Raw genomic sequence first — 16,445 nt, 5'->3', positions numbered from 1 at the left:
GTCAATTTATCCTGAGAGAACTCCAGCATTCTCTTGGCTGTCAGCAAAGTCTATGCTTTCTTCATGGCACTACCTTGTATAGTTAAACGCTAAAACAAAATTTTTAGTCTGACTGTTGTAAGGGTTCAGGCAAGGTAGGGATCAACGAGTGGCAGCAATGTTGGGGGAATCTTAATAATTGATGTGTGATGTGGGATAAGCCCTGAAAGACAGGTTAGTCAAACTGAGGCAAGAGAGAATCAAACTGAACAGTTAATACATGCTGTAGTTTAGAGAGGGGAGTGATCACTTTCAGATGATAGTGTAGCATGGCTGACTAAGACACGTATCTCTAATGAAGTCTCTATTCAGCCATAAAGCAGCTCATGACTTTGGCAAACCATTAATCTCTGACAGCCTCAATTTCTTCAACTGAAAAACCTGGGAGACTATCTCTAAAGTCCCGCCCAGGTCCAGAGTTTCTTTAAGGTACTTCTTAAGATTCTTTTGCATCATATGACTTTTTGAGTGATGTTATAATTAGTGAATGGCCATATAGTTTATGGGAGTGAACTTATAAACTATAAAATTACTCACTTCCATGAAAAAAGTCATTATTTTAAGTTATAGGTAACTTGACTTTATTTATATTAAACATATGTATGTGGCTTTAAAAAAGCTGTCAACTTGTTATATGTAAGTGTACTATGATTTCTTTCCTTCTATTGTAGTAAAAACCTAAAACATGAAACAAATTACATTGAAATCCTGACCTTCCTTCTTCCCTTTGCCTATAGACAGAGGATATTATTGAAAAAGGAAAATGGTCTCTTTCCTCTTGAATGTAAAGTATAACTGTGCCATTTCTAAATGGTGAAGGGGAATTAGTTGACATTAATTTGTTAAACCAACACTTATTTAAGTCTGCTGTGGGTCAGGCATTTGTGCCAGGTGCGGTGGTTGCACATATAAAAAGCATAGTCCCTGCTTTCCAATAATTCATAGCCTAGTAGGGAAAGAAAGGAAGTTCAGTAAACCACTAAGTATTTTACAGTGTGACACCATGAAAGTGCAGAAATGGAACCTCTGTAATTGATGTCTGCTTACTTGCTCAGCAGCCACTCCCCCTTTTTTCTGGAATGGTTCCTGGATTTTGCCCTGGGAATTATCCTTCTTCTCATTCTGTGTACTTTGACTGGAGCTGTGGGCATATAATTCAAATCTGGCCAATCAGAACATCATATACTTTGGGCCACTGTGATTGGCTCAAGGATGGTTCCATGATCCAAGCCAAGCCAATCTGCTACAGTGACAAGCAATCTTGGGACACAGTATGGAACAGTCAGGGTACAGCAGTTATTTGGTTATGGCTGGAGAACTGGGTCTGAGTCGGGAAGATAAAGCTAAAATGGTAGGCAGCAACAATTTATGAAGGACCTTCTATGCTACACTGGAGAATCTGTACTCTTTCCTGAAGAGATAGGGAACCATTAATGGATTTTAAGCAGGGAGTTCACATGATCATGTTTATGCTTTAGAAAGATTAATCTGGTAGGAATATAAGTGATGGAGTAGGGGGAATATGAAGCCAAAAGCAAGAGAATGAATTAGGATGCCACAGTAGTTGTCCGAACCAGAGGTAATGAGAGACCTGAACCATCGGAGTGGCAGTGGGGATAGGAAGGAGAGACATAATAGGGATGTTCCCCAGAAGACACATCAAAAAGGGGTAACATGATAGCAACACTTTCCTGGAGAAATTGTGGTCTGACTGCATCTCTAGTTCAGCAAATGGTAGTAATTTTCAGAGAACAAAAGCAAAATTTAAGCTTCATTTAAGACCATGTTTCTCAAACCTTAATGTGTACACAAATCACCTGGGGGTTTTGTTAAAATGCAGATTTTGATGCAGTAGTTCTGGGGTGGAACCTGGGATTCTGCATTTCCAAGAAGCTCCCAGGTGATGATGGTGTTGCTGGTCTGCAGACTACACTTTGAGTAGTAAAGATTTAGGATTTTTTGAGGTGTGAGTGGGTCATTCAAGTAAAAAGGGGCAGTAGGTGTAGGCTCTAGATTTTAGGAAAGAAAGAGAGACTTGGGCTTGAGATATTTGGCAGTCATCAGCATTTAGGAGGTGGTGATATCAGAATATGAAGATAATAGCCCAGGAACAGCTTTTGGAAAAAAGTAAAGAAGTCTAAGGATAGCCCATGAGTAGCACCAGAATTTAAAGGGCAGCTGGAGGATGAGGCTTAAGAATATGAAGTAGCAGATGAACCTAGGGTGCCAAATTTTCAATGAGAAATCTTTAATTCCCAAGCTTATTATATAAAATAATAGCTACCATTTATTGAGTATTTTATTCCTAGTACTCTACTAAGGGCTTCAACTTTTCTCCAAAACACAGGGCATAAGAAACGTCATTAAAACTTTTCTGTAACCACACCCTGTTACTCTGAGCTGGCGGAAAATTTATCCTGGGTCATTATCATGGCTCTACACATCACACCTAAGATTGCATGAAAGTTCTAGGGGATCATACTTAGTCCAGTACATTTGGGGAAGGCCCTCAAGTCTTCATTCAATGTTGGTTACTGCTAATATGCTCATTTCCCCAGCTGGTTTATCCTTTGCGGGTGAGCTGTTTTGCCAAGTGAATGCCAAGCTTGGGCATGGGGTCTTGGCTATGGTTGAAATCTCTGATGCAGCCTTCCTAGTAGTACTACACATCCATTCCCATCTAAGGTCTTGCCACCTCCTTCACCCATTAGGTCCCCAATATTCACAGAACCAGCAACTCTCCTCTTCTGTTATTCCCTTTGGTTGCCACTTACTCAACCAACCTCGAAAGCTTCTAACCTCTCTCCACTGTGTGAAGAGAGAAGTACCTCAATGGGCACAGGTGTTTTGGTACAAAGGGGCCTTTTATTCCGCCCTAGGGCAAGGGAAGTCCCAAATCTTGTGCCAGAGCTATCAGGGGTAGTATCCAGTCATTCTTTTACAGCACTAACAAAACAAATTATTATCTTAATATTTCAACAAATCATCTTACCACATATGCACTGTCCCATGAAATCTTTACAACCACCCCATGGGTAATTCTCATTTTCCATCCTGAAGCTTGGATAAATTTAGAAACCTGTTTCCAAACAGCCATTAAGCAACTGTGTAGGAACTGTGAGCTACGTGTGATGGACTCTGGAGCAACGAGGGCGTGGTATCAAAACAGTTCCTATCAAAATACCTCGCTCTTGGTCATGTGTGAGTAGCAGTTACCAGACTCAACTTCAGAAACTTCACATAGAGGCGAGAAGTCTCTGTGTGTGCGCCTCGGATAGAGGGCTGGGGCTCCTTTAATCTTCACCACAGCCCTATCTCAATTTCACAGATGAAACCCTGAGGCTGAAAGTGGAAGTGACTTGCCCGTGGCCACAAAGCCAAGAGCAGGTTTGCTGGGTCCCAATATGCTGTCCTTTCCATCATACCAAGCTGAAGGGGCCTGCGAGCGGCTCGGAGCCTCGCCCACAGCCAATCCCCAAAGCAAAAACACTTCAAATTACTTACCCTCCAAGGAAAACAAACTGGCACATGCGCAGTATGCACCACCGACTCCACCCGAGAGGCCTCCGAGGCCTACTCAGTGCACATGCGTCAGGCGGCTCCTCCCGTCCCCGCCCGTCACTCCTCGCCATTCCCGCCACTCCCCGCCCCTTTCCCGCCCGGATATCAGCCTACTTTTGCCGGATGTTGTTGTGAGTCCGAGAGACACGTGAGGCGCTGCTACGTCATCAAAGGCACGCGCAGCAAACATGGCGGCGGCGGTGGTTGTGAGCGGGAAGGTAGGTAACGGCCGCGGGAAACATTCCTGTTTTTCTTCGAGATGGGGCTGTTTTTGCTGCTTGGAGCCTGGCCGGAGAGTGATGCGAGGGCCTTTCTGTGTCAGGAACAGCCTGTGGAGGATGCAGGAGAAGATGACTAGGTGGTGTCAGCTGTTCTATCGAGAATGCCGGCTCAGTCCGGGAATTAAGAGACCCGGCTTCTGCTCCAAGGCCAGCTAGGCCTCGGCGCTGTTCTGGTCGGCTCTTTCCCAGGGCGAGGGGCTTTTATTTGTATTGCCTTCTTAAGAGACAGGTGGTTGCCCCGTTGCTTTCTTTTTCTGGGTTGATTTTCTCTGACTGGACCTCTTTATGTCTGCTCTTCTGACTCCAGGATTTTTTCTCTTCCTAATCTAACTCGCCTTTGCTTCACTCTGGTGAAGGCATCTTTGTCCTCTTCGGGAAGAGCTGAAAACAGGTGCTTTGCAGCTGTGCAAACCAAGACTGTATTGGATCCATTTTACCAGGTTGCCGAGTTGGTTGGTGATGGTGAACAGCAGGGCATGTTTCTCCTCAGGGAGCTGGAGATTTACAGCATCGCACGCTTGTCTGGGAAGGCGTTAGTTACGGTATTTATTTCCCAGACAAATCTGTGATGTTCCCTTGGGAGACTCTGTGGTACCGTCTTACGGAGGTGGTCATTGACCCCGTCGTGATAGTTCGTTAGGAATTCGGATTAGATGCGGAGGATAGTTTATCGCATAGTGCCTGTTCATGTTCCGAGGACACATCTTAATGCCTGTTGGTTAGGACTGTCGTGGCATGCTACTGGAAGCATTTCCCATTGCGCGAGTATTTCGAAAACAGTTGGGTCGGGTAGTGACTCATCTAACACCAAGGACTACTTACTTTTCGCAGATAGTTTTCTCCGTTCCTTGAGTTTCACTCATTTTCTTTATGCTGCCCTCTCCATCCCATTTTGAATTATTTGACAGCGTTTGTGCTTTAGTGTATGGACCACTAGCCGGAATAACACACTACTGTTACTCTGGAGGGTGACCTTGGGGAATTGAGCAAGCATGAATTCTCCGTCCTTCATTTTCTTTATCCCCAGAATGGATGTGGTGCCAGGCATTATTTCTTGTATTGGAGTTGCTAAGATTACATGAAATAATAAAAACTTTATAAAAAATTACATACTTCTCCATACTGAGTATTTTAAATGATGGGTTGGTCATCGTTTTCAGATTTTCACGGTCTTTGGTTGTCTTGTCAGTTTTGTCTTCAGGGTGGATGCTGATCTTCTGCTTGGCTCACTACATATTTTAAGGTTATATTGTTTGATTTTTTTTATCTAGGACTTTCCAAGAAGGGATCCTTTCTGTTTGAACTACACTCTTTCAGGTGTGGATTGATTTTGATAGAACCCTTGAGATGAAGCAGAGTTGTAAAATATAAGACTTTTTCCACCCTTTCCTTCCAGTCATTGCCTTTCATAATGTGACTTATTAGTCTTTTATTTCTTAGCTCTGCTTCGTCACCTCATTTATTCTCACTCATTGCAAATTTATACCCATTCTCATCACTCCATCTAAATTATTTTTCCATGCCCAAAGCTGCCCTTCTGCCAAATAATTGTATGATGACCAGCAAAAGCCACTTATTCTTCCCTCAGCAAGTTCAGATCTAGTTTAATGGCATCATCATTCACCTGGTTGCATGTAAAACAAACTTGGAGACGTCCATTTCTATAACAACATCTAAGCAATAACCAAGCCCTACCAGTTTTACCTCAAAGAGGTTTCTTAGATTTGCTTCATCCTCTTCATTCTCAGTGCTTAGTTCATTCAGGCATTTAGTCTTGAGCTCTTGGCTGATTTTTCTCCTTGTCTGCAGTCTCTTTGCCCACCGTCTGCTCTACACAACCGCTGGAGTTATTTTCTAATGCACAAGTCTGATTGTCTCTTGCTTTAAAAAACAAACAAAAAATCTTAATTTTGTTATTGTCCCCATTGAAATAATACTCAAGGCTGGTTAACATGGCATAAAAAGCCATATTGTCTTTCTGGCTTTGTCTTATGCTTCCCTACTTCCCAGTCTTGTTTCTTTGGGACAGGGGAATGCAAAGAAGACACACACACACACACACACATTTATGAAACAGTGTGTATATGGATATCTCTCTGTATTTATTTATTCCTAACCCGCCACCCCAAAGGTTAAGCTAAGACCTGTCTAATTTAGAAACCTAGGGCAGTGAATGTTAACCAAGACTTGTAAGACTCACATGTGGTACTTTTAAAGAATATAGGTGCTGGGCCACAACCCAACTCTGTTGAATTAGAACCTCTTGGTGTTGAGATCTAGGATGTAGAGTAACTTTTCTACTAAGACTACTTTGCTTGCTTTGAACTTTGAGTGTAGGAAGTGATGGGGGGAGGAAGTTAATCTCTGTCATATGGAGAAGCAGTGTAAGATAACAGTTAAGAGCTTGGACTCTGGAGCCAAACAAGTTTCAAAAACTAACTTCACACTTGCTAGTGACTTCAGTCAAATTATTTAACCTCTCTATGCTTCAGTTTCCTTATCTGTAATATGGGGATGATAATAGTACATACTTTATGGGATTTTTAAGGTTAATAAGTAAATGTATTAGAACAAAGCCTGGCACGTAGTAGATACTGTGTAGGTGTTATTCATCATCTTAATTTCCCGGCAAGTCATTGGTTGGGTATGGCAGAATTTTAAAGGTTTAGAATACGGTTTTTGGTATGGGTGTGAACTTCATTTTTTTTTTTTTGCCTACGTAGGCCTCTTACTGCTGTGGCCCCTCCCGTTGCGGAGCACAGGCTCCGGACGCGCAGGCCCAGCGGCCATGGCTCACGGGCCCAGCCGCTCCGCGGCATGTGGGATCTTCCTGGACCGGGGCACGAACCCGCGTCCCCTGCATTGGCAGGCAGACCCTCAACCACTGCGCCACCAGGAAAGCCCTGAACTTCATTTTTGAAATTACTTCAGTTCTAACTCTCAGTGTTATTTTAGGATTTGAAAAATACCGTGTTTTAGAAGTCACATAGTTTCGATGAATGAAAAATCATCACAGTAGGGCAGTGGTTAAGGAGATGGGAATCTGATTGCTTGGGTTCAGAACCTAGCTCCACTGCTTTATAGTTGTGTTAATTTGGTCAAATTTCTTAACTTTCTGTGCACCAGTTTTCTTATTTGTAAAATGGGGGTAATAATTATTTTCCATCATGGAATTGTAGAGAGGATTAAATGAGTTAATATTTGCAAAGCATTTAGAATAGTACCTGGCATCAGGTAAGTGCTTAAATTTTAGCTGCTATTATTACTATTGTTAAGGAAGATCTTTCAGACGGTCTTAAAGTTGTAAGGTTATTATTGATTTGGAAGTAGTTGAATGTTTATTTTTGCTGCCACTTTCTACAGAGAGATTAAGGCCGCTTACAAATATTAAAGCACTATAGTTATTTAAAATAAATCAGAGGGAAAAAACGCAAAAGGAAAGTGAATAAGGGTAAGAAAGGTAAATGGAACTGGAAGTACGATTATTAAATAAACTTTATGCTTTAGTGGGCTACAGTTTTGCCAAAGAGGGGAACCTGATCAATAATAAGAATTACAGGATCTACAATAAAGTAAAACCAGGAGCAAAACCCAAAAAAACTAGTTTCTGAAGATTAGATCCAAGGATAAACTCTTCTGTAGTTTCTTTATACTATGTACTATAATGAATTGGATTATATAACATATTGTATCCTTATGGTTAAAAAACCCCACAACCCTATAATGCCCATTAGTATGCTGATGGTTTTATACCAATGGCTAGCTAAGCAGTTCAGTAAATACAGGGTACTGATTTGATGTATTTAGGTCTCTGATGATTTGACTGAATTCAGGGGTAGGTTGTTGTCAACATGAGTGGATGGATTCAGTGTTTCATCTATGTATATTTTTCTTAGCTGAGCCTGTGAAAGTGGGTTTGAGTTTGATTATAAACCCTGATTAGTTCTTGGAGTTCAGCTATTCTTTGTTGCTATGTATATATAGAACCGTATGTTTTAACAATCAACCAAATGGGGGGAAAGATTGACATTCTGTTGTGAATTTTTTTTTTCCTGGCTGTGATCTTTATTTCCCACAGTTTTATTGAGAAATAATTGATGTACATCACTGTGTAAGCTTAAGACATACAGCCTATTGGTTTGATTTATATATATTGTGAAATGATTATCACAGTAGGTTCAGCTAACACTCATCTTCTCATATAGATCCTCCTGTGAATTTTTAGGGGAGAAATAGGGACACTGACCGCAAAGGCTATCCTGCTTTAGGATAATTAATGGAATGAGTTGAATTAATGGAATGAGTTGATTGCAGAGAAGGCGGGAGAAAAGAGATAGTCTGTAATAGGTTTTGGCCTTATACCCAGTGCCTCTGATGGTTGCAGTTTACTTTTATTCATTTATTCAACAAGTATTTATTAAGTATCTGCTTTCTTCCAGGCACTGTTTTAGGCACTGGGGATACGTCAGATAGCCCCTTACCTTGGAGATTACAGACTTCAGTTCTTCAGAAGGAAAACATTCACTAAAAACCACTCGCTTGTTTAAATAAGAAAGTAAATATGAGTTTTAGGTCCTTGAAGTGGTGCTAATTTTAGTGAATGTTCGTTTTCTTGAGACTTGTAGACTGATCCTCATGAGGGCAGGGCCTGAAATGTTTTACCTGTGTCTGGCAGACATTCTGGCATATAGTAGGTATTCAGTGAAGAAAAAAGAGCAAGAAAGTAGAAAAAAATGAAGGGAGACTAGAGGAAGAGAGGTGTGTTTATTAAGAGCACTCTTGTTTTGGAGTTAAAAAGTCCTGTTTTAGTATATTTGCATTTCACTCTAGGTCTGTGTTTTTACTGTGTTAGGCTGTGTTAGAATTTGGTTCTATTGAAAATAACTTGAAACAATTGGGAAATCACCTGTTATTTTTTCTTTGAGTTTTTTTATGGCATTTTTAGTAAGAATTTATTTTGTAGCTTAAATTTGGTCCCTTCCAGTTCCTTTTAGATATGCTTGTAGTCCTGTGAAACCCCTTGCTTAAGAAAGATTAATATTCTTAGTATCTAGCAGATTTTCCTGGAGAATTTTCTTAGACTAGATCTTGTAACATGGTAGTAACCTTCCTCGTGTAGGATACAGTATGAGTATGTCTTCTTTATTTTTCTAGCATTCTTTAACAAACATTTGAGTACCTTCTGTGTGCGGAGTCCTTTACTCTCAACACAGCACAGTAGTCTGCAACAAGTCATTTCAATTTGTGATTTAATAAAAACATGACTTTTTGGGGAAGAATTCAAAATGCTGCTGAGACTAAATGAAAAATTGTAACCCAGCCTTTTAATTTTCACTTTTTGGTGGAAGGAAATCCTTATGAAATCCATTTACTGTTTCTTGTGCAATCTATGGTGTGTCTGTAGTCGTTGGTATAAGAGAAGTCATTCGTTTAATCCTTGTTATACTATACCTTCCATACTGCCCTCCTGTCTGACATTGTTTGGCACACTGATACCCTTAAGATGCAGTAATAGTTCTGCTGCCTGCTCTTTATTGAGAATTGTACCATCCTCAGTATCTCAGTATCTCTCTGTCTTCACTCTCAAAATTTGTGTGGTTTGTTACTCTTAAAACCACCTGTGTTCTGCATTTCTTTGAGTTACACAGTCATTACTGATTAACACACCCCAAATAAAATTCATTGTTTACTTTCTTCCTTCTGTATTCTCTCAGTGAATAACCGCATACACTCAGTTTTGTCCTTGACTCCTTTCCCTTCACCTCCCACATCTAATCAGTCACAAAGTCCTATCATTTTGACCTTCTAAATATCATTACAAGCCATCTGCCTTTCTTCATCCCTCTGCCACTGCCTTGGTTCAAGCAACCATGAATCGCTTCCTCCCTGGATTACTGCAGCTGTTCATTCTTGGCTCTGCAGCCGGTGTGTTGGCTTAGAAAAGGCAGGTCTGACATACCATTCCCGTGCAAGAACTTTCTAATGACTTTCTAGTGGCAAATAATCATCTTCAGGGTGAATTCCAAACTCCCAAATTCCTGAGCATGGCTTAAAAACCCGGTATGATCTGATCTGGTCTCTACTCTTGTCTCTAAACTCTTAGTACTGTCTGATCTGGGTTGCAGCCATGCACTGAACTACTGCTCTCTGTATAGAACATACAGCTTCTTCCAAGAACATATACCCTCTTCTAGTTAAAATTGCCATTCTTCAGGTCTCAGGCTATATGTCACTCTAGTTAAAGTCTTCCTGATTTCTCATCCTGCCTGAGCCCCTTACATCTAGGTTAGCTATAATTTATTAGGGTCTGCTGTGGCAGCCTATTCAACCTCCATCATATGTTGTAATTGTCTGTTTTCTTGTCCTAATCCCCAATTGGATTGCTATGAAGGCAGTGACTGAGTCTTATTTATTTATACCTAGAAGCTTACTCTGTGCCTGGCACATTGTTAGGCATTCACTGTACATCTGTTGAAGAAATAACTGAAATTGACATCTCATACAGGATCCTGTGCATACTTCTGTCACACTCTTCTGTGACCATTGATTTACATGACATTACTAGTTTAGTTAGACACTTTTTACGATGTATGTTTTTCCACCAGTACCTTTTACTCCCCACATCTAGTTGGTGCCTAATAAATGTGTATGAGTAAAGAAACTTCTAAATCAGATTAGGTGGAATGGGGGTGATTGGAAGTGTTGGACGGGCTATTGTGTTCTTTTGAAGGACTTCATAGAAGTTGTTTGCAGAGAGAAGGTATAAAAGGGTGTTCTAGGTAGAAGGAACAGAATGTACACACACAAAAAGGCACAAGGTTTTGAGGGAACAGGTGAGTTCAGAGGGGTCCAAGGCAGGAAGTATTGGGGAGTGTCAGGTGTTGCATAGCTGTAGATGTAAAGTGTGGTGTCAGAACGATTTTGAGCTTAGGTGTGGATTGGTCAGATGTACGTTTTATTAAGATCATTTTTGGCAGTAGTTATACATTATACAGTTTACACAGATTATTGGAAGGTGATTAGATTGGGGAAGAGAGACCAGAATGTTATTTTAGTAAACCCAGGCTACATATGATGAGGGGTCAGTGTCAGAGAAGATTTGAGGGATTTAGGAGGTAGGATGAGTATGGTGAAAGAGGCATTTAGGATACTGCGTGGATGGAATGTCTTACAGAGTTGGGAATATCAGAAGAGCAGATTTAGGATAAAACATACTGAGTATAAGATGCCTGTGGATTATTCAAGTGGAGATATCAAGTGGCTGCTTAGATATTTGGGTGTAGAACTCATTAGAGTTTCAGGGCTTACACTGGCATTTCCTGGTGATACTGTCTCTAATCCAAAATTTACGTTATTTATATGCTGAATGATTTCAAAGAAACTGAATTTTTGTAACTTTCTTGTTGTTAAATTTAGCTTATAAAATTCACAGTTCCTAAAGTTCAAGAATGTATGTTGTGTATGGTAGGTGTTGGGTTTCCAGGTTTGGACAGAGATTTAAGGCAAGAATTTTATCCCTAAGCCTAAGAGTAAATTTCAAATATTTGGGTTGAATGTTTTCATTTATCTTTAGTTTTTGAAAATATTATAATAATTATAACACAAAAATCCAATCCCACTTAAGTGTAGGAGCAATATAAAAATTTATCTGCTACTATATTGTGCAACTTCATTCTAACTTTTGCTAAATTAGAGGTCAGTAAGTTTATTCTAAAACATTTGCTGTGGTCCCCAGAGCACCTTTAATGAGTTATGTCGGACATGGTTCCTTTGGAAGAAAAAAATCTGAATTTTCTATTGCCATCAGCAGGCTGTCATTGGAAGTTTTATAAATATAATTACCTGCTTATGCATCTTAGCAAATATTTAAGAATAAAGGAGAACTTGAAGGGCCTGAGACAATTTTATTCCAAACGGAGAACTTTTTTCCTTTCTTTAGTACCTTTACACATTGTTCTTTTTTTTCCTCCCAAGAGGGTGGGGAGCAGTTTAGAATATTATAGCTTGTGTAAAGATTTTATCTTTTTTATAACATTGCCAGATACATACAGGCAAGGAACTTTATCTTGTTTATTTTTCTGTTCTCCATGGTGTCTGGTGCATAATAAGTGCCTAATAAAAGTTTCTCGACTCAAGTTTAGATAATTAGTTTAGCACCACCAAGTGGCAAGTGTTTGAATGTCCTTGATAGTTTTTGCTCCCTATGGACACTTAATCCACAATGAAAAACAGGTAGGGTGTGATTTTTTAATGTTTTTGAGGCAGGATCAACTGCTTTTTCTTTCTTTTCTGCTTTTTTTTTAAGTAAAATATCTTTACTTAACGTATTCACTTTTATACAGCGTTTTGAAGTTTAAAAAAATAGACTTTTCCTGTAAGTTATTTTTTATACAGCTTTATTGAGGTGCCACTTGACAAACAGTAAGTTGCACATAGCATGTATAATGTGCTAACTTTTGATGTATATATACACTATGGACCCATCAACAGAATCAAGAGAATGACATGTCTACCACTCAGAGTTCCCTCCTGACTTATTGTAATCTATCACTACCTTCATCCTGTCCACAGACAAACACTGAGCTGCTTTTTGTCACTATAGATTAGTTTGCATTTTCTACAACTTTATATAAGTGAAATGATATGGTATGTACTCTGTTTTTGGTCTGACCTTCTTCATTCAGCGTAATTATTTTGAGGTTCATTCATGTTGCTGTATGTATCATTAGTTAACTCCTTTTTATTGCCACGTAGTTTCCTGTCGTATGGGTATACCACAATTTGCTTATCCATTCACCCATTGATAGACATTCGGGTTTTTTCCACTTTTGGCTGTTACAAATACAGGTGTTGTGAACATTGATATGAGTATGTGTCATATGAGTATGTGCGTTCTCTTTTCTTGGGCAAATATCTAGGAGTAGAATAGCTGGATTGAAATGTTAGTTGCATGTTTAGCATTTTAAGAAACTGCCAAACTATTTTCCAAAGTAGATGTACCATTTTACATTCCCACTGGTGGTGTATGAAAGTTCCAGTTGCTCCTCATCTTTGTCAGCATTTGGCATGTTGGGGACTTCCCTGGCAGTCCAGTGGTTAAGACTTAATGCTTCCACTGCAGGGGGTGTGGGTTCGATCCCTGGTTGGGGAACTAAGATACTGTATGCCACATGGTGCCCCCCCCCAAAAAAAGAAACATTTCCACGTTTGTTTTTAAAATTAATAGATGGCTTCAGTTTGCAGTTCCCTAATGACTTATGATGTTGAGCATCTTTTCATGGGATTTTATGTCATCCCTATACTTTCTTTGGTGAAGTGTCTGTTCAAACCTTTTGCCCACTTTATTTTATTGAATAAATTGTTTTCTTCATTTTCTTGTCACTGAGTTTTGAGAGTTCTTTTTATCTTCTGGATACAAGTCCTTTATTACATATACAATATGATTTGCAAATATATTTTCTCTGCCGGAGCCTTGCCGGAGCCTAAATTCACTTAGTTTTAGTAGCTTTTTGGTAGATTCCAGTGGCTTTTCTACATAGACAGTCGTGTCATTTGTAAATAAGTTGTTTTACTTGTTCTTTTCTAATCTAGATGCCATTTATTTCTTCTTTTTTGTAGTGTCTGAAACCTCAAGTAAAGTGTTGAGTAGAAGTGATAAGGGTGGACGTACTTACTTTGTTCCTGATCTTAGGAGAAAGCATTCAGTCTTTGAAGTATATGATGTCAGCTGTACTGTTTCATAGTTGCCCTTTATTAGGCTGAAGAAGTTTCCCTTCTATGCCTGATTTGCTGAGAGTGTTTGTCTGAAATAGATGTTGGATTTTGTTGAATCCTTTTTCTGCATCTTTTGTGATGATTTATATGGTTTTTCTTTTTAAAATTTTTCATTGTGGTGAATTATAGTGATTGATTTTTTAATATTAAACCAACCCTAAGAGTAAACCCCACTTGGTCATGAAGTATTTTCCTTTTTACATATTGTTGGATTCAATTTTTATTTAAAATTTTTGTACCTAAGTTCATGTGAGATATTGGTCTATAGTTTTATTTTCTTGTTTTTGTCTGATTTTAGTGTCAGAGTAGTGCTGGGCTCCTAGAATGAGTTGGGAAGTATTCCTCCTCTTCATTTTCCTGAGTTTGTATAGGATTGGTATTACTTCTTTCTTAAATATTTGGCAGAGCTTACTAGTAAAACCATTTAGGCCTGGAATTTTCTTTGTGGGAAGGTTTTTAACTAAAAATTCAGGGAATTCCCTGGTGTCTCAGTGGTTAGGACTCTGTGCTCTCACAGCCAAGGGCTCAGGTTTGGTCCCTGATCTTGGAACTAAAATCCCACAAAACCTCGCGGTGTGGCCAAAAAAAAAGTACAGCAGAAACTAACACAACATTGTAAATCAACTATACTCCAATAAAAATTAACTTAAAAAATTGAATTTCCTTAATTTATACTAGGCTACTCAGGTTATCTTTTTCATCTGTGAGTGTTGATAGCTGTGCCTCTTAAGGAATTTATTTGTTTTGTCTAAGTTGTCAATTTTTTAAAATAAACTTATGTATGTATGTATGTATGGCTGCCGTTGGGTCTTTGTTGCTGCACGGGCTTTCTCTAGTTGCAGCGAGCAGCGGTTACTCTTGTTGCGGTGTGCGGGCTTCTCATTGCGGTGGCTTCTCTTGTGGAGCACGGGCTCTAGGTGTGCCTGCTTCAGAAGTTGTGGCTTGTGGGCTCAGTAGTTGTGGCTCACGGGCTGTAGAGCACAGGCTCAGTAGTTGCAGCACACGGGCTTAGTTGCTCCGTGGCATGTGGGATCTTCCTGGACCAGGGCTCAAACCCTGCATTGGCAGGCGGATTCTTAACCACTGCGCCACCAAGGAAGTCCGAAGTTGTCAGTTTTATTAGTCTAAATTGTTCATAAATTTTCTTAGTATCTTTTTTACTTGTATACATTTGTAGTGATGTTAAAGTTCTAATTCCTAATATTGTTAATTTGTGTCTCTTATTTTTTCCTCATCTGTCTGGCTAGAGTTTTACCAGTTTTATTCTCAAAGAACTAGCTTTCAGTTTCATTGATCTCTTCTCCCCTCCCCCATTTTTCTTTTTTCTAATTTATTGATTTCTACTCTGATTTTTCTTTCTGCTTACTTTGGGTTTAATTTGCATTTCTTTTTCTAGTTTCTTAAGGTAGATGCTCAGGTCATTAATTTGAGGCCTTTTTTCTTTTCTAATGAAGGCATGTAATGCTATGTTTCCCAGTAAGCACTGTTTTAGTGGCCCTACGCAGATTTTAATACGATGCGTTTGCATTTTCATTGAGTTCAAATACTTTCTAATTTTCCTTTGATTTCTTCTTGACCCTTGGGTTATTTATAAATATGTTATAAATTTCCAGATATGTGAGAATGTTCTGAAGCTATTTCTATTACTGATTTATAACTTACTTCCACAGAATATACTTGAATTCTTTTAAGTTTATTGAGATTTGTTTTATGGCCCAAGTTTTGATCTGTCTTGGCAAATGTTGTTGGGTGGAACGTTTTGAGTGTAAATTAGGTCCAGTTGGTTGATGGTGTTATCAAGTCTTCTGTGTTATTACTGATTTTCTGTCTATTGTTTAATCAGTTATTGAGAGAGGGGTTTGAAATCTCTGACTGTAATTGTGGACTTGTTTGTTTTTTCTTGCAATTCTATCACTCTATGCTTCATGTATTTTGAAGGTCTGGTATTAGGTGCATAAACATGTGGGATTGTTAGGTCATCTTGAGGCACTGACCATTTTATCACTATGAAAATATCTTTCTACCTGGTAATATTTCTTTGCTCTAAAATTTATTTTTTTTTTTTAATTTTTTTTTTTTTCTAGCTTCTGATTAGTGTTGGCATATCTTTTCATCTTTAATTTTTAACCTATTTGTGTCTTTATATTCAAAATACTTTTCTTGTAGGTAGCATAGATTTTGGGCTTTTCTATTCACTCTGATTCTCTCTTTTTAGTTGGAGTCTGTAGGTGATTTATAGTTAATGTGATTACTGATATGGTTAAGTTTAAGTCTGTCATCTTGCTGTTTGTTTTTTATTTGTCCCATCTCTCCTTTGTTCCATTTTCTTTTTCTGTCTTCTTTGTGATTAGTCAAGTAGTTTTCATTATTCTGTGTTTATTTTTTATTTCCTTTGTTGACTAATTCACTATAACTCTGCTATTTCAGTGATTGCTTTAGGGCTTACAGAGTACATCTTTAGCTTATGACATTTACATTCAAGAGTTGTTATACTACTTTACATAAGGAATAAGAACCTAGAACAGTATACTGTCACTTCTCTTCTCCTGGCTTTTGTGCTTTTTTTTGTTATTTTACTTTTGCATATATTACATACCCCACAAAAAACATGTATTCATTTATCTGCTTGTTTATGTTTTAAAGAAGGGGATTTGATTAACAAGAAAAATATATTTATCCACATAGCTACTGTTTTCGGTGGCATTCATTTCTGTGTGTAGATCCAGATTTCCTTCTAGTGTAATTTATTCTGCCTGAAAGACTTACTTTAACATTTTTTGTAGTGTAGGT

The 16,445-nt window shown here is 38.8% G+C and overlaps 1 protein-coding gene across 2 annotated transcripts in view; it reads left to right on the top strand.

Moving 5' to 3' along the window:
* The first annotated feature begins 3,761 nt into the window (after positions 1-3,761).
* The window catches only part of TBC1D15 (TBC1 domain family member 15), a 63,308-nt gene continuing 50,624 nt past the window's right edge, over positions 3,762-16,445 (top strand). For both annotated transcript variants that reach the window (XM_024736735.1, XM_024736734.1), the window contains exon 1: positions 3,762-3,818. In XM_024736735.1, the coding sequence (XP_024592503.1) occupies positions 3,789-3,818 (30 nt within the window). In that variant the 5' untranslated portion in view covers positions 3,762-3,788. The remainder of the gene's footprint in view (positions 3,819-16,445) is intronic.

This window comes from Neophocaena asiaeorientalis, unplaced genomic scaffold, assembly GCF_003031525.2.
Source record: "Neophocaena asiaeorientalis asiaeorientalis breed wild unplaced genomic scaffold, Neophocaena_asiaeorientalis_V1.1 scaffold134, whole genome shotgun sequence".
Lineage (NCBI taxonomy): Eukaryota > Metazoa > Chordata > Mammalia > Artiodactyla > Phocoenidae > Neophocaena > Neophocaena asiaeorientalis.
The sequence above is the reverse complement of the archived record's forward strand: the minus strand, read 5'-3'. Positions and strand labels throughout refer to the sequence as shown.